Genomic DNA, 19,057 nt, shown 5'->3' on the forward strand with positions numbered 1-19,057 from the left:
TCTTTCTTTCTTTCTTTCTTTCTTTCTTTCTTTCTTTCTTTCTTTCTCTCTCTCTTTCTTTCTTGATACCCAACATCAGAAAGGGTGAAATTGATCATAGCAACCATGGCCCACATGGAGCCCTGACAACACCTAGCACATTTCAAGGTGTGCTTAGCACACTGCCTGGCACACAGTAGGTGCTTAATAAATACCTACTGATTGATTGCGTAGACATGATTTCAAAAAATTTTAATGAAGTTTAAAAATTTTAATGAAGGCAAAATAATGTACAAAAACAAAACAGGGCACCACAGTGAATAGAGTGCTGGGCCTTCAGTCAGGAAGAACTGAGTTCAAATCCACTCTCAGACTCACTAGATGAATACGTAACCCTAAGCAAGTCACTTAACTTCTGAGGGCTCTAGGCAACTCTCTAAAACCACAAACTGCAGAAGAGTGCCAACTTGCATTAGAAGAGGGATATTCCTCACTTGGGAGTTCCGCATATCAAAGAAATCACTGGCCCAGTCCCTATAATTATGATTGTGGTGGTGTAGGGTTATCCAAAAGGCAATCTTTTGATGGCCAGATATACAAAGTCCCAAATCATTCTGTCCAGTAGAATGGACACTCTGATATAAATCAATCTTTTCACCAGCCTCTTAACTGAAATTACAGTTTAACTTCAGATTAAGCAAGGACTGAAGTTCCTATCTTCATCAGAACAGCTCAGAGGAGGTACACGAACAATCCCACCAGGCTGAAATGACCGGTGGGGAAACCCTTCTGAGGCCACTCAGAAATAAAAGTCCCCAACATGCCGTGTGGCCCTACTGGAATTTGAAGTCTGTACTTCTCAGGAATAAAGGTAAGAGATCTGTTTACTGCTTTGCAAGCAAGGATTATTTATGTCCCCTCAACTGCCCCAATTCTAAGAATACTTTCACATTACTGTGCCTTCTGATACCCTTGACCAATGACACATTTGGAGTTAAAGCCTTGCTGGAAACAGGCAACGTTAGGACCTGACTGGCCTGCACAAGCAGCAAGCTTTGTTACCAACAGACAGTTTCATACTTCATAGCAAGCAAGAAGTATGTCACAACCGAGTTATCTTTTTTTCCAAGTCATATATCTTAAAAAATAATTTTATTTTTCATTTTTATGTAGTTGAAAGTTCTCGAGAACTTTAGCAGTTAATGCCAAAAGCTTCCTCAAATCAGAAAATCTGACGCTGTTTAGTTGTGACACACCTGGTGTGGTGGGCAATAACGTGAAAGAGAGCTGGAGTCAGGAAGACTTGACATCAGGTCCCGCCTCGGCCAAATGCTGGCTGGGTGACACTTAACCCATTGGTGCCCCAGACAAATCTCTGTAATCCCAAGTTACCTAGACTTTGTCAAACAGGATAGGGGAGAGGACATGGAACCCCCAGGGTTCCCTGGACCGAGGAGATCATGGGTCTGGACCATACCTGGTGTATTTTATTCAACTGCAAAAATGCAGGGGTGATGGATGGGTTCACCAGATGAGGCAAACTGGCAGGGGCTCCGAGAACTGCTGGAAGAAAAAAGGAAATTTCAATTCCACGAAACGCCAGAAAGTCTCACAAGACACGAAGCAAAAAGGGTCACAGGAATGACAAAGAATGGTGTGTCCTCACAATTTAGCAGTGGAAGGGGCTTTAGAGATAAGGCCATCCCCTTCATTTTACAAATAAAAAAACTGAGGCCCAAAGAAGTTAAACGACTTGCCCAAGGTCACCCTGCTGGTGTCAGAGGTGGAGTCTTCCTTACTTGGTTTAGATCGTTGTAGCTGGAAAGAGCCAGTGACCAACTAGTCCAACTCTCCTAGCTTATAGAAGAAGAAGGTGGGGTCCATAGAGGTAAAGGGGCCTCTCCCAAAGTCACAAAGCAAGTACATGGCAGGACACGGATGGAACAATCAATGGAACAGGAGCAGAATTTGATTTGCTTATCATTAAAACCACAGGCCAGCTGAAGGGTAGAGTAGCCAGTGGTGCAGTGGGTGGAGTGCCTGGCCTGGAGTTAGGAAGACCTGAGTTCAAATCCAGCCTCAGACACTTACTAACTGTGTGACCCTGGGCAAGTCACTTAACCCTGTTTGCCTCCGTTTTCTCATCTGTAAAATGAGCTGGAAAAGGAAATGGCAAACCACTCCAGTATCTCAGCTAAGAAAACCCCAAAAGGAATCATGAAGAGTCAGAAACATTTGAAACAACTGAACAACAAAAAGTTGAAGCATTCGAAATGTGGATGATGAGCAGAGAAAATGCAGGGGCACAAAGGTCTGGCACCCTCCAGCTGACAGAAGTGAGGATGTTCAGCCTGGAGAGAAAAATAATGTGGTAGAGTGGGGGCAGTATTATAACTATCTCCAGCCATCTGGAATCCTGCCATGAGGAAAAGAGACGAGTTGCTTTCTGCCTTGCCCCAGAGGCAGAACCAGGGCTGGAAGAGGCAGATTTCAGTTTGAAATAAGGAAACACTTTAGCAGGGGCTGGTCAGGAGCCAATGAGGCCTCCAGCACTGGTGGCTGGATGGAGAGGCTAGACCTGTTGGGGATTTTGAAGAAGAGAATTGCTGTTCAAGTATGGGCTGGAGAAGCTGCACAATGCATTAGAAACGGCATCTGGAGTCAGGAAGACCTGGGTTCAAATCCTACCTCGGACACTGACTAGCTGGGTGGCCTTAGGCAAGTCCCAGTCTCCCTGGGCCTCAAGTTTTCTCATCTATAAAACAACAGGATTGGATGGAATGACTTCGAATACCCTTCTGGCTCTAAATCTATGATGCTATGACCTTTGAGGTTCCTTTCAATTTGGAGATGCTATGATCCTGCACCCTGACCTCCCGAAGCCCTAAACTCGATTCAGTGCAATCCAACAAACTTGAAGGACCTACTGTGTGCTGATCACCATTTGAAAACACAGAGGAAATTCCAAAGTTAAATGGCCCTAGAGACACAGAGCTTACGATTTAAGAGAGGGACCTAACACAGACAAAAACACGTATAATACAAAATGACCTGTAAGGGTATTAGCGATAAGGGGCAAAGAGAGAGGGTTGAGGTGTGGAGCTGGGGTCTTGGGAAAGCTTTCTTGGAGGAAGAAGCGCAGAAGCTAACCTTTACAGAATGACTCCAGAGGGGAGGAAAGCATCCCGGGTACAGGGCCTGGCCTGGCACAGAGGAGGGAAGGCAGGGCATCCAGTTTGACTGGAGCATAGAGAACATGGAGAGAAGTGATGAGACAAAACTGGACCAGTGAGGAGGCACACATCTGGCGGACGGGGCGAGGGGTGACTTTGATTAAGGAAGCAAAGGGAAGCCGCGAAAAGATTCTGAACCACCACGCAACATAGCCAGCGGTGGCTCTTCAGCTGAGCAAAGCATTCGGGAGAAAGGACAGAGAGAGTTGAACTTCCTTGGCAAGGAGCCGCTGCCAGGCCACGTGTAGCCAGACACCATAAAGACTCCATGCCTGAGGCCCCCCAGCACTGCCCTCCTTTCATAGGTGCAGAAACTCAGGCCTGCAGATTTTGCCTCTGGGTCCCACAGAGGGTAAAATACAGAGCTGGGATTCGATCCCAGTTCCTCTGACTCCAAATCAGGGCTCATATTACTACCCCACACTGCTTCCACATCAATACATCCTTTCACATCCATTCTTTGACTCCTCATGTATCTCTACAACAATTTTAATGTAGACAAGGTGCTGTGAAAGATACCGAGATCTGAATCGACCCCTATACCCATGGAAATGGCATAAATACCTGGAGGATCAGAGCCCTGCTAGCCAGAAGGGACCACAGAGTCAACTAGTCCAATCCCTTTATTTTACAGATGGGGAAACTGAAGCCCCGGCCAAAGCAATGCTTTAGAAAAATTAAGCTTTAGGAAGGTCAGTGTGTAATAGATTAGCACTGGAAATCTATCAAGAAAGTTACTGCCAGAGTCCTCAAGAAGAATAAGCAATGGCTAAACCTTGGTGCTGATAGAAGGACCGAAGAGAAGAGAGAAGACCCTCTGCATGTAGACAGGATTGAACTTAGCAAGGCTAATGGCTGGATCTGAGGAGTGCAGGGATCACTCCTGGTTTTCCAGCCTGAGGAACAGCGGTGGAGCCAGTAACAGAAATGGGGAGATGTAGGGAGAAGTAGGGTGGGGGCAGAAGACGAGTTCAGTTCTGCCCATTTCAATTCTAATTGTGAGCTGGGTGTCCAGATGTGGCTGGAAAGGCAGGACTGGGGCTGACCCTGGCCAGGCCCCAATGGCTGCTCACTCCCAGAGGTCAGGGACAACTTAACTCCCTCTGCAGCAGTAAAAAGCAAAGGAATGAGTGAGTGTGAGAGTGTGTGAGTGCGTGTTTGTGTGTGTGTGTGTGTGAAAATGTGTGTGAGTGTGTGTGAGAGAGTGTGTGTGAATATGTGTGGGAATATGTGTGTGTGAGTGTGTGAGTGTGTGTGAGAATATGTGTGTATAAATGTGTGTGTGTGTGTGTGTGTGTGTGTGTGTGTGTGTGTAAGTGGGGAGTCCAGAGAGTCAGCATGTCAGAATTTGGGACAGTTGTCCCAGGATTAGCTATATCCTAAAATAAACATTCTTAGAAAGGAAGCATACAGAAAGACACTGAAAAGCCATTACACAAAATCACTGTATTTTAAAGAATAACCTATTTGGAAGATATCTGTTATTTTAAGCTTCAGCCACATGCAAAGGTAAGCCATCATAGCAGGCTCCAGGGAACCCAGCCAAGTGGAGAGGCTTAGAATGGCAAATGGGGGAAGGCAGACTTGCCAAGGCTGAGGAAATGGGTTCCTCCCACTACCCTCTCCCTTCCTTTCACTCTCTTCCTACACCTGTCTCCTTTCACTTAATAACATTTAACAAATGCTGTTCATTCATTTGTTCACTTATTCATTCATATACTACCTCCTACATGAAGCCTTTCCTGATTTCCCCAGATGCAAGTGCCTCTTGCTTCTGAAAGTTACCTTTTTTCTACACCCACCCACACACACTCACAAGAACATCTCTTTACCCACAACTCCCTGGAGCCTCCAACCCTGCTTCTCACACCATTCATAGCTCCCTTCCTTCTCCTTACCCTTAGTGATGCAAAATTATGTTCTTCAAAGTGCTCAGTCCTGCTACCATTCCACAAGCACCCGGGAGCCAAAGGGAGCTCCTGATCTACTACCCATCTAGTGGAGTAGATGAAGGGAGAGGGAATTCCTATTCCCTCCACAGCGAGGGAGGTGTGTTCCTAGCATCCAGAGCTAGAACCTACACATGCATTTTCCTCTAGGAACACTATTGCACTTGGTGGCTCACTTAGAGAGCATCGGTGACACAGATTTTACTTGAGCTGCATAAGGGGTTAAACAGCATTTGAGAGTCAGCCTGGGAACCTGCATCCGCACTCTCTATAACAATGACTAAAGAGGAAAGTGCATTCCACGTTCCAGACAACTGACTTAACATACAAACTTTTGGAACAGATAGTTCCTTAGCTGCCGACTAGCCATCTATGAAGACAATGATGTGTTTACTAAAAGACTGAATAGTGTTGTTAGAAAGCAATGCTGCCTTGATTGTTTTTGACAGAATGTCTTTTTATGAAAGTAAAGAAAGAGGAAACAGACCTGTAACTTCACAAAGAAAAGGCGTAGCCAAACTATGACCTTTGCTAAAGTAAATGAGTAATGCTGTTCTGTTAATCATTATCAGCTGTATAAACGAATACCATCTCAAGAATTATCTTTATGGTATGATACTTACTGAATGCAAAAAAGACTCCACCTCCACACTATAGGAAGTGCACCCCAGTTTGGACCCCTCCAAAGCATCCTGGCACCATCTCGCCCATCGGTTCAGAGAACCGACTCAGATTAAGAAGAAAAAAAAAAGACTGCGGAAGCAAGGGAGGGGGAAAAAGATATATGGCATTGGCCTATAAGGAAAATGTTGAGTGTTAAAGGTCAGAATGAGCAGAAGTTGCTGAAGAAAGCAGCAAAAGAGGAAGATCAAAGAAGGGATAGGATCATTGCTCATTATGGAGGGGACAATGATAACCAGTGGCTGTCTAATTCTGATCTTCTCTGCCAAGGAGAATGATCTTGGAAAAGGAAGGAATGGAACAAAATTCAAAGAATGAGTGAATGAGTGAATTAAAAAAATCATTAAGCACTTACTAAGTGTCAAGAATTGTACCAATCACTGGGGAATGCAAGTGCAAAAGTGAAATACATAGCCCCTGCCCTCAAGGAGCTTCCATTTGAATAGGGGAAGATAACACAAATATGGGAGTTAGAGTTGGAAATGAGGTGGGGTGTCAGAGGGTTGCTGATGGCCCTGTGCAAGACAAGGTGTAAGCTAGGCACTGATAGCCACTCCCTTCCCCCTAAAGGAAGGAGATAAAAAAGCATCAAGCCGCCCTTCAGAAGTTTGTATCAGTATCAGATCAACTACAAACTCAACGGCTGAAAGCAGTGGCAAGTGTGATGGCTGAGCCACTAGGAGCATGCAGAACAGGAGGGAGCAAAGCAGGGGTGGGGAACCTGTGACCCTGAGGCCACTCACAGCCTTCTAGGTCCTTGGGTGCCGCCTTTTGACTGAGTGCAAGTTTTACAGAGCAAATTGTCTCATTAAGGGGATTTGTTCCGTGAAGTTTGAACTCAGTCGAAGGGCTAGAACTAGAGTACATGTGGCCTCGAGGCCGCAGGTTTCTTACCCTTGTACCAAAGGACTTAGAAAAGAGCAAACACCTTCATTATCAAAAATAGGAAGGGAATGCAGGCTTCCCACTGGAGGCCATTGATCTTGACTTCAATTCTTGCCCAAAAGCTAGACTGTATTACTAAAAGGACGGTCAGTGGTCACTTGGAAAAGGAAGCAATGACTATGAAAAGCCAACATGACTTCACTGTGAATAGGTGAATCTAGACTAACCTCATTTTCTTTTTTAATGGGATTATTAAGCTGGTAGGTAAAGGGGATGCTATGGTTTATCTACATTTTAGCAAAGCATTCAACAAAAGTCTCTCATGTTGTTGGGGAAAAAATATGGGCTGAATGATCATACAATTAGGTTGATTAGAACGGAATGAATAGATGCGTCCAAAGAGGAGTCACAAACAGTCCCGGGATCATCTTGGAAAGAGTACCTGATGTAGCGCCCTCAGGCATCTGGACTTGGCCTGATGTGCTTGATAAGTTCATCACAGTCTTGGATACAGGCATTGACAGCACATGTAACAAACACACAAATGACCCAAAACTGGGAGGGAGAGCTAACAACACCCTGTACACGGAGTCAGAACCCAAAGAGATCCCAACAGGTTAAAGCACCATGCTTAATCCATTAAGCTAAAATTTGACAACCATGAAGTCTTACACTTGAGTTCTAAAACCCAATACATAAATATAAGATTGGGGAGGCCTCACCAGACATCCATCACCTGAAAAAGATCTGGATTTCTTAATGAACTTCAAGCTCAACCACCATTTTAAGAAAAAGCACAGCCTCCCACTTGGACTCACCAGACTGCTCCTCCTGCTTCCTTCTTTGCCTTCCTTTCACACTCCTGCCATCCCCCACTTTCCTGGTCCCTTTAAGTGTTGTCTTCCTTCATTAGAATGTAAGCTTCTTGAAGGCAGGGAGCATCTTGCTTCCTAGTATTTGTATCCCCAGTGATTAACACAATGCCTGGCACATGGTAAACATTTAATAATGCTATGTATCATTTAATAAATCTATGTATCTATGTGCATATTTATTATCCACCTGAGTCAGTATTTATGCTACTGTAGCAAAAAGTGCTTAATAAAAGGATTTGTTCTGTAAAACTTGGACTCAGTCAAAAGGCTGCACCCAAGGACCTAGAAGGCCACATGTGGCCTCGAGGCCACAGGTTCCCTACTCCTGGTATGCCATATGAGAATCAGCGGAAGGAGTTGGAGGATGTTTAGCCTGGTGAGAAGAATAGTTAAAGAGGGCAGAATCGTAACAGTATTCAAAGGGACAGCATGTGGAAGAAGGATTAGGCTTCCTCTGCTTAGCCTCAGAGGGCCAAAGATCAGTGGACAGAAGGCATAATTAGGCTTTATGTCTGGAAAGACTCCTTAACAACTAGAATGGTCCAAAAATGGAATGAGATGCCATGAGAGAGGGAGGGGAATGGCTCTTCCTCAAGGGTGGTCTTCAAGCAAAGGTGGAAAGACAACTTGCTGAATATTCTGTAGAGAAGATTCTGGATGGTCACTGAGGTCCCTTCCAACTCAGAATTTTGAGATTCTGTGTGATTCTCTAATCTTAGGGTTTTCTGATGTTCAATGTTGTTTTAAACATAGGGTTACAAATGTGTTTTTCTCATCAGAATACCAAAGTTCACATTAAATTCTGAATTTGAAATACATGTTGTTTTAACAGCTATGCCCACCTGGCTTACCAGCATGTCCATGTAACTGTGGTTGCAGTAAAATCTGCAACATGGCGGGGTTGTTTAAACTCTTCATAATCTGTACTGGATTTGGCTCTGGAAGTAAACCCTTTCGATTATTGCGCATCTTAAATGAACACAGAAATAAGCAACATTAAAACCAAGATAAATGCAAAAGATATCATTTGTTTAATCCTTGTTTGGGGAATAACCATATGTCTAAATTTACAAATCAAATCTTCCATATTTACATTAAAAAATAGGCTCCTTTATGGTATCCATTGGTTATACGATTCAATCCCAACTTAAAAATAACGATATTTTTGAATTACAGTTCTATGGGACCTCCTACTATGCAACATTTCAAGACCACCATAAGATGGACCAAGTGCTTACAAAGAAACATTTGTGGTATTATCAATTTAATAGACAGACTCTCATCATAAAACTAATAAACGTTAAAATGACAGAGGCATAAAAGAAATCAGAATGTCCTATCAGAAACAGCTCTCTCTGGCCCGATCGGAATACCCTAGCAATAAGGAGACTGCTCTTGGGGTCACAGAATTTCAGTAGCTCAGAGTTGGGGGGGGGAGCCTCGGTGTTCATCTTGTCCACACTGTCCCTGAACAAGAATTCCCACTACGCTATCCTCAATGAGTGCAGGGTCATCCAGACTCCGCTTGAAAACTCCAGTGAGGGGGAACCCAGAACACCTTTCTAGGCACTCTGGGACAGCTTGGAGCTTAAGGAAGTTTTTCCTTGCATCAAACTAACTTCGCTTCTTTATAACATCCACATTGGCCTACGGGGCCAAGCAACAGAAGTCTAATCTTTCTTCCACAGGACATCTTATGTAACTGAAGACAACTGTCATGGCCTCTCTCACCCCCATGCCTTCTCTTCTTCAGGTTAAAGAGACTCCATTACTCTATTAGACCCACATATTACCTAAATTAGAGGAGCTTTATCACCCCAGCTGCCCTTCTCTGGATGTTACCAGTGCCTTTCCTAACAAGAAAGGTCTTGAACAAAACACCCTAAGTACTCTGGTTGTACTCAGGCCTGGGCTCCAGATGGATGTTGACCCACGAATGGTCTCTATCTGGGCCTGTCCTTCAGCCAGATCCAAAGACATCTTCCTGTATGTCTCCATTTTAACTATGAGTAGTCCAAGAGAGACTGTCAAACACCTTGCTGAAGACACTAGCATTTCCCCTGACCTAATGTGGAAAGGTGAGGTTAATGTGGCGTGACTTGCACCCTGGCTTTCTCTGATCACTGCCTCCCTTTCTAAATGCTCACAAACCATCCCCTTAATCACGTGTGCCAGAATTGTTCCAGGAAGTGAAGTGAAGCTACAAGCACGTTATTAAACAATATCTTCTTTCCACTGCCAGATTTCTGGATTGATTGAAGAAATCATCATTTAGTTAATTACTTATTCCCCTCCTCCCCAAAAAAGTACTTCTTCAAAAGCTTGTGACAGAAGAAATTTATGGAATCATTTCCCCATCATTGAAAGGTGATTTACTATATTTTTGAGTCATGGTAGTCTGATAGATCCTTTAAAGAATGAGAGTGGCCAACCTAAACCTCTTAAGATTGATGGGCAGTACTTGAAATAAAGATAAAGGAAAAAATCCCTGCACGAGTTATTACCTTGAGACTGTGATTATGCTTTTGGAAAGATCTAAAATAATATTACAACATAGGAAAATGCAAATGATGATGGTGACGGTGCTGATAGCTGGTATTTACAGAAATCAGGGAGGCAGTTTGTCTAGTAGATAGTCCTGGACTTGTAGTCAGAAGATCTGAGTTAGAATCCTGCCTCAGACACTTCCTCGCCACATGATCCTGGGCAAGTCATTTAACTTTTCTTAGTCTCAGTTTCCATATCTGTAAAATGGGGATAATAACAGCACCTACCTCCCAGCATTGTTTATAATACATGTAAAGCCCTTTGCAAACCTTAAAGTGCTGTAAAATTATTACTGTTATTATTGTTGTTGTTGTTCAATCAAATAAAATGAATGAATGAGAAGACTTTAGACACAACGATCAATTATCTTGGATAGAAGAAACTGAGACAAACACTCAATTAGCTACATTGCGATCTGGAAGAAGCAGTTTTTTTTTTCATTTTTGAGAAATTTTCTGTATTTTCAAAGTCAATATTCCTTACCATTCTTTGCGCAGCGATCAGCGCTGCTAATGTACTTCTTCCAGATGCTCCAGGGGCGCAGAAGGACACCTGGACCTGGTTTCCCTTGATCGTCATCCCATCAGCTGCCTGCTGAACGTCCTCAGCGTGTTCTGCAGTGTCATATTCAACTACAGCAAACCCGCCTGCATAGTTCCCTTCATCCTGTGCCAACTGAGGTAATACACATTTCATTTGCAAAGAGTTAACTGAGAATTGCTTGGAAATATTTGCTTACAAAATTCACCTGGTGTAAAAGATATTTTTACATTTTTCAAGGACAAACTGATTGTAGGTTACAATGCTGATCAACTGAGCAAGTCATTGTGGGTACCATGTTGCACGTGAGTCATTCTAAAGGCTGTGTGTGGCCAGGGGTGGAGATACTCTCTGGAGAAAGGGAGAAGACAGAGACTGCAAGAGGGACAAATGGGCACCTCCAAGACATGAAACCCAAAGAAGGCATCCAACATATTGGTATGGATCCACAAGAGAGTCTTTATAGAAAAACATGGACAAGAATTGTACAGAGTGAGAAGATGTGGGAGGTTTTCAATTTGTATCAGGAAGGCTGAAGAGCAAGAAACAGAAGATGCAAAGAGAAAAACAGAGGTCTGTAGTAAGGAAAATGTCCCTAATGACTATTTCCAAGATGAAACGGTCTGCTTCAGGAAGTAGGAGATTCCACCGTCATTGGAGATCTACAAGCAAAGAGAAGGGGGAAGGGAATAAGCATATATTAAGTGCCTTCTATGTGACAGGGCACTGCGCTAAGCACTTTATGAATATAATTTTATTTGAGAGATAAGCTAGATAACCATTTATTATTCTATATGTGATAGAAGGAATTCTTTTTCAGGTATTACTAGAAAGCTAATGAGACTCCTTCCAACTCTGGGACTGTGCCGTAGTGGGAGGATATCCATAGGCAGGCAGGCAGTCCAACAGGTAGAGTGCTGAGCTTGGAGTCAGGAAGACCTGAATTTGAATCCTGCCTCAGACACTTGCCAGCTAGTTGGTCCTGGGCAAGTCAACCTCTCTCAGCCTCAGTTTCCTCATTTGTGAAGTGGGGATAACAAAAGCATCTACCTCACAGGACTGTTGTGGGAATCAAATGAGATAACATTTGGAAAGTGCTTTGTAAAATATTCTGTAAATACCAGCTATCAGCACCGTCACCATCATCATTTGCATTTTCCTATGTTGTAATATTATTTTAGATCTTTCCAAAAGCATAATCACAGTCTCAAGGTAATAACTCGTGCAGGGATTTTTTCCTTTATCTTTATTTCAAGTACTGCCCATCAATCTTAAGAGGTTTAGGTTGGCCACTCTCATTCTTTAAAGGATCTATCAGACTACCATGACTCAAAAATATAGTAAATCACCTTTTCAATGATGGGGAAATGATTCCATAAAGCAGGAGTGTCAAACTCTAGTAGAAACTGGGGGTCACTAAATGTACATAAAGATCTGTGGGCTGCCAAGTGAAAATATATTAACACAATCTAAGTCCTATTACATTTTGATTTTGTTAAACATCTCACAAAGGCATTTTAATCTGCTTAGAAAGAATGCGTGACACAAGTGCTGAAGAAGGGCTCAGACAGGATGATCGAATGCCCTTCTGCTTCTGTGTGTCTGTTTCAGTTGGTTTCATGGAAAGAAGGAAGGAGGAGGACGCCATCAACCTGGTTGTTGTTTTTTTCTTTTAATGTTATCTCTAGTATATCCATTGCCCAGATAGCTTGGTACTGGGCATCCATCAATCAACAAGCATTTACGGAGCACCCAAGCAGTATGTGCCAAGCAGTGTGGAAAGCACTGAGGAAACAAAGACAAGGAGAGAGGAGAAACCAAGGCAGGATCTTGATTCAAGTCCCACTTGGGACACATACTTGTTTCTGGGCTCTGGACTATAATCACTTCTACTGTTTGTGTGCTAGGCACTTCTCTAGGACCAGAAGTCACAGAGGGGTGATGACCTACACTGGTGGAGGGAATTTCCTCATCTGAATTTCCATATACTAACGAAATTAGAAGTTTAGGGAGGAGGGAGGGAGGGAGGGAAAGGGGGAGGGGGAGGAAGGAAGAAAGGAAGGGAAGAAGGAAGGAGGGAAGGAAGGAATTACATTCAATAAATGTCATTTTTAAAACTTTGTTAGATGAACGTATGTTAAGTCAAAAGTGCATTTACCCTGGGGATTTGTTTTGGTATGTCTTGGTTTCATTCTATGAACTTCTACCAAAGTCTTATTCCAATGTCTCACTGGAATGTGGAGGTAACCCTTATTTCTAAAAGCTATACCAGTGGAGTACAAATTTGGGCAGATCCTACGTGCTAATCAGCCTTCAATTACAAACTAGTGAAGAAGTGTGTATCTGCTGTTTCAGAACCAGATCAGCTAAGTTCAAAGGGGCTTACTATTAATTTGTCCTCAGGGGGTTAAATAATTTAACCATGGGAACACTCAAAGGTTAGTATCTAAGGAGTTGCATGAAGGTTGCATTCTGGCCAAGTGCCCACACTGAGGAAATTACGAATCCTTCCAGTACCAATATATTTTTTATGAACAGGGTAACATTTTTTAAAAAACAAACATCAAAAGAGAACTAATTATTTTGCCATTAACTTAAAGCCTGGCATGGCTTGGTGAGGGTGTTCTTAAATACCAGCAGAAAGAATATCTAATGTGCATTTCCTACTTATTTACCAGAAATAAGTTATTTGACAAAAATAAGAAATATTTTTTAGAGTTTCTTGAGTTAGCTGTTTATCAAACCTCCAGTGAAAATTAGAGGCTTAATTTTTCTATGGAATAGACCATTTTCATTTTCAGGAGATTTATTGATATGCTTCGCTCAACTAGATTTGCCGAGAGCAGATTTTAAATGATTTAAAAGGCACTTCTCTCTTGTGAATAACAGTAGAAAAGAGCCATTTTCAAATGCCACAGACGCAAAGGTCTTCAGCCACAGCCTAAGGAAGGAGCAGAAAAAAAGAAAGTCTGAAGTTGCCAGTGTCATTCCCAATGATTGAACCTGTGTGTACCTATCATCAACGGCTCTGTCTCCATAACTGAGAAAGCTTTCAAACTTAGGATCTTGAAGGGTACCTACCTGACCAAACACAGGCTTATGACTAAAGGAGAAAATCTGCAAGAGCTCTTGGGAGTCGGTGAAGTCTCTGGGGAGTTTATCGATGCATAGGCACTTAGAATGAATGAGATCGGTGGCCAGCTGATTCACATCCATCCACTGTGCAAAGAGAGTGAAACCTCCTAACTGTTTACCCAACAGTTCTGACCTAGCCTTAGCGGCAGAGTCTTTTTTCATGTACTCCACAAAGCCATAGCCCTTAGAATGGCCGGTGATTTCGTTGTAGACCAAAAAGCACCTCTCAATATTGCCAAATGTCCGGACCAGTTCCTCAAATTCTTCTATTGTAAAAGAAGGGGGCAGGTTGGTGATGCAGAGCAAAGCATCCGTGGGCTGCAGCTGAACAGTTATCTCCTTTCCACGAAGAGAATATTGGTGAAATGTCTGGATGGCATTTTGGGCTTGTTCCCCATCCAATAAGGTAACAAAGGCTGAAAGAGACAATTCAATAAGCATTTATTAAGTGCCTACTACATGCCAGGCATTGTGCTAACAGAGGCAAGTCTCAACAGTTTGCAGGCTGCTCTTTTCATCTTAATTAACGGATCTCCAATTTAGTGAGCTCACAGGATCACAGTCGTACAGTTCCAGAGGTAGAAGGGCCTTCAGAAGCTGTCTAGTCTAACCCCCTCATTGGACACATGAGGACACTGAAGCCTACAGAGATGAAGCAACTGGACCAGAGTCACACGGGTGATGAGCGTCAGGGAAGAGAGTTGGACCCAGGTCCTCTGACTCCAGAAGCAGTGCCCCTCCTACAACAAAATAACACAGAGCCTCTGCTGTGGCCAAATTGTGAATTAAAGGTTCTATGGTGGAGAATCCCTTGGCATCTTTGTTTTATGATGAGAAGCTATGTACTTTCTTCTAGTTGCCCCTAGCCCTATAGGGACATCTGAGGTAGGTTTTGGGGTGGTGGTGGTGGTTTTGAGGAGGTCTGTTGGTATAGAACATAGTTAATGCTTTCAAAAACTCTATAAAGAACCTAGAGTATAAAACCACCTACTCTTCTCAAAGTTCTCCCCTAGATGGCAGAGGGCTTCCCCATCCCCAAAATTTGCAGAAATAATCTGACCCTTCTCTGTGCTAATTTGGACCACACCCTAAACTGCAGTCTAAAAATTGGCTCCCGATCATATGGAAGCTTTAGATTCAAAAATAATAAGATAACCATTATCATCAAAAATACTATTATAATAATTTTCTTGTAATTGTTTCAGATTGGCGATTTTACCAGTTTAAGGGACTCATAAAAAGGAAATTCATTCTACCAATGTAGAGCAGCAAGAAGTAACTGATTTGTCCAGGGTCCCACAGTCAGTGTCAGACTTTTTTGTTATTCAATTGTTTTCAGTTGTGTCTGACTCTGTCACCCCATTTGGGGTTTTCTTGGCAGATATACTGGAATGGCTTGCCATTTCCTTCTCCACCTCATTTTTACAGATGAGGAACTGAGGCAAACAAGGTTCAGTGACTTGCCCAGGGTCATACAGCTAGTGTCTGAGGCTGGATTTGAACTCATGAAGATGAGTTTTCCCAATTCCAATCCATTGGACCACCTAACGGAGGGCCTTCAACTGAGGGATTTCCATAGGGGCAACTCAGTGAATACAGCCTTAGATTTGGAGTCAAAAAGGTCTGAATTCAAATTCTGACTCAAGCAGTTATTAGCTGTGTGACCTCAGTTTCCTCATCTGGAAAATGTAGATAATAATAGCATCTACTACACAAGGTTGTTATGAAGATAAAATGAGTTAACATATTTAAAATGATTTGCAAACCTGTAACTGCTAGATCTTATTTACCAGAAATAAGTTACTCGACAAAAATGAAAAATGTTCCTTAGAGATTCCATAAAGGTTTGATTTTTTTTTTTAAATGGAATCAACCATTTCATTTTACGGAGTTTTCCTGACATCTGCTTCACTGGATTTGCTGAGACACTCATCCTCCTAGATGTCTGATGTAACTGAGTCTGAAAAAGAGTGCATCAGAACAGTCTGTATTTATCGTGTTCTTCCTCTAATATTCATCAGGTTTCATTTTAAAATGCTCATTAAAGAGGCAGAATTGTTTTCTCCTCGGCTAGCAGATCTCAATTCAAAATACCAGATTTTCTGTCTCAGAAGGCACATTTCTTTCTAACACAAAGGAACGCTCTTTACACTACTTCATGCTGCCTCTGTGACACTTTATGCATTGGAATCAATAGTTTTAAATGTTAATAATAAAAAAGAAATTTAGTGGCTTAATATATATTGCTACTCAATGCTACATTTTTAATAAAACATTAAAACAAAACAGAAGCTGTTTAGTAGCCACATGGATAAGAACCAGTTAATCAAACACAGCTACCTGGGTGCCCTCTAAGAGTTTAAGGTCTAACCAATCCTCAGTAAGCTCAAAATAGGTAACTAATTTATTAAAGGTCACATTTAAAAAAAACTGAAAAAAAAATAAGAAAAGCCTTTTCCCACCTATGAATAAGGAAAAGGGTGATCATAAAAGATAAAACAGATCATTTTAGCTACCTGAAATTTAAAATCTTTTGAATGAATAAAATCAATGTAACTAGGATGAGAAAGGAAGTTGTCAATTGTGGGCAGGAAATTATTGCATCAAATATCTCCAATAAAGACCTGATTTCTAGGATATGTGGGGAAGACACAGATATATAAAGCCAAAAGTCATATCCCAGTATATAAATCGTCAAAGCATACAAACAGTTCTCAAAAAGAGAATTTCAAGCTTTATGCAATTATACGAAGGACTGCTTTAAGTCACTGATGGTAAGAGAAATAAGTGCAAATCAAAATGTTGAGGTTTCATCTCACAACCCAGCAAACTAGCATAGACGGCAAATGATGGGAATAGTCAAAGGGGCTGGGGCAAGACGCCATATTGGTGGAACTGTGAATTGATCCAACCATTCTAGCAAGCAATTTGGAACTATGTTAAGAAAGTGACTAAAATGCTCATATCTTTCTTTCTTTCCCTCCTCCTCCTCCTCCTCCTGGTCAGTGCTCTACCCACTGTGCCACCTAACTGCCCCTAAAATGCTCATATTTTTAAAAATTCTTTTAACCAACGAGGCATACCACAGAAGTCAAAGATAGAAAGGTCCTATATACATCAAAATACAACAGCACTTTTTGTGGTAGCAAAAAACTGGAAACAAAATGGATTCCCATCCTTTGAGGAATGTCTAAAGAAACTGACATATGAGTGTAATGAGATATTACATCATAAAAAACAGTGAATCTGCAGAATACAGATAGGCATAGGGATAGGGAGGGAATTAGATCTCAATGAGGAAATTCCCTCTATCAATGAACTTTCTTGCCAACTCTTGGCCTTAGAGAGCTGCCTGAAACACTAGTAGCAAGTGACCTACCCCAACTTCACAAAGCCAATACGTTTAAAAGGTAAGTCTTGAACGCAGGTCTTCCTGACTTCAAGGCCATCTCCAATCCTAGTCTACTTTGTCTTTCTTCCATGGGCAGGTATGAGAAAATTTAAATGAACAGATGAAAAATGAAGTAAGAGCCAGAATACAATAGAATAATTACACAATGTAAATGGAAAAGAAGCAAAATAGAAAAATGGAACCATGTATACATCAAGCTTGGCCCCAAAGAGATGAGATGAAAATAGGTCTATGCATATGGAATATTGTAGATACCATCTCATTTTGTTCATCAGATTGGTTTTCTAAAAACTATTCCCCCAACCTCTTTACTCTTTGTTACGAGGGATGATTTTCTGTGTAAAGAGATACAGAGGGATATAGTTGAAAATGAAGGTGATGAAAAAGCAAGGTATCAATAAATGTTTTGAAATTTTGTGGTCCAAAACAAATTATAACCACAATAGAAAAGATATTAATAAAATTAAATGATGTTTACATTGTTACCTATTACAAACTTTGAAATTTAAAAAAAAATTTTTTGATAATATATAATACACTTAAAATGTACCAATTATAAAGTAATATTTCAGAATAGATATCAGTATTTCAAAACAAAATTATCCTTTTCATTTAATCTGAAGATTACCTTCTGGAGAAAATCCAAGGAAAGAGATCTGCTAGCCGAGGGGAAAACAATTCTGTCTCTTTCATAAGCATTTTAAAATAAAGCCTGATGAATATTAGAGGAAGAACACCACAAATACAGACTATTCTGACGTGCTTTTGTTCAGACTCAGTTACATCAGGCATCTAGGAGGATGGGTGGCTCAGTGGATAAAGTGCTAGGCCTGGCTTCAGGAAAACCTGAGTTCACATCTAGCTTTAGACACTTGCCAGCTGTGTGAGCCTGGACAAGTCATTTCACCTTTGTCTGCTTCAGGTTCCTCATCTGAAAAATGGGGAGAATAATGGCACCTACCTCCAAAGGCTGTTGTGAAGATCAAGAGATAATACTTACAAAGTGCTTCGCAAACCTTAAGGTGCTCTATAAATGCTACCTAATTTTTTTATTAATTTATTTTGATTTATCAACAATCACTTCCATATGCTTTTGAGTTTAAAATTTTTGTCCCCCTTCCTCCCCATCACCCTGCCCAAGATGGCGCCCAATCTGATATAGGCTATACATATACATTACTATTAAACATTATTTTCACATTAGTGATGTTGTAAGTAAGAATTAGAACCAATAGGAGGAATCACCAGAAAGAGGAAACAAAACTCAATAGAAGAAAAAAAATAGCAAATAGTATGCTTCGATCTGCATTCAAACTCCATAGTTCTTTCTTTGAATGCGGATTATAAATGCTACCTATTATTATAAGGGGGCAACTAGGTGGTGCAGATAGAGTGCTAGGTCTGGAGTTCAAATCTGGCCTCAGATACTTACTAGCTGTGTGAACCTGTGCAGGTCACTTCACCATGTTTGCCTCAGTTTCCTCATCAGTAAAATGAGCTGGAGAAGGAAACAGCAAACCATTCCAGTATCTTTGCCAAGAAAACCCCAAATGGGGTCACAAAGAGTTGGATATTATTGAAAACAACTGAACAACAACATTAATATAAGAGAGTACCAAGCGGATGGACTCAAGTCATCTGGTTTGAGTGAACCACACCCTTCCATAATCAAAGAACTGGTGAATAGGATTGCTAATCATTGTCAATGATGTCAGAAAAATTGTGGCAAATAGATGAAGAAGCACAAAACTAGAGAAAGACAAATCGCCAGTTAAAAAAAAAAAAGAAGTGGGAGGAAAGAATGCAATCCACCAACTCCAG

General features: G+C 41.6%; 1 protein-coding gene across 1 annotated transcript; it reads right to left on the reverse strand.

Annotated features, from left to right (window-relative positions):
• Window positions 1-1,456: 1,456 nt before the first annotated feature.
• LOC114034209 (ribonucleoprotein PTB-binding 2-like) lies at window positions 1,457-14,265 on the reverse strand (the record flags this gene model as incomplete). The annotated part of the gene is made up of 4 exons (XM_027849810.1): window positions 13,771-14,265; window positions 10,633-10,824; window positions 8,454-8,571; window positions 1,457-1,542 (listed from the first exon to the last, which is right to left on the reverse strand). Coding segments are annotated over exons 1-4 (891 nt in total), but the record flags the coding sequence as incomplete, so codon positions are not given.
• Between the last annotated feature and the right edge of the window lie 4,792 nt (window positions 14,266-19,057).

This window comes from Vombatus ursinus, unplaced genomic scaffold, assembly GCF_900497805.2.
Source record: "Vombatus ursinus unplaced genomic scaffold, bare-nosed wombat genome assembly UNPS02008549.1, whole genome shotgun sequence".
NCBI classification, from domain to species: Eukaryota; Metazoa; Chordata; class Mammalia; order Diprotodontia; family Vombatidae; genus Vombatus; species Vombatus ursinus.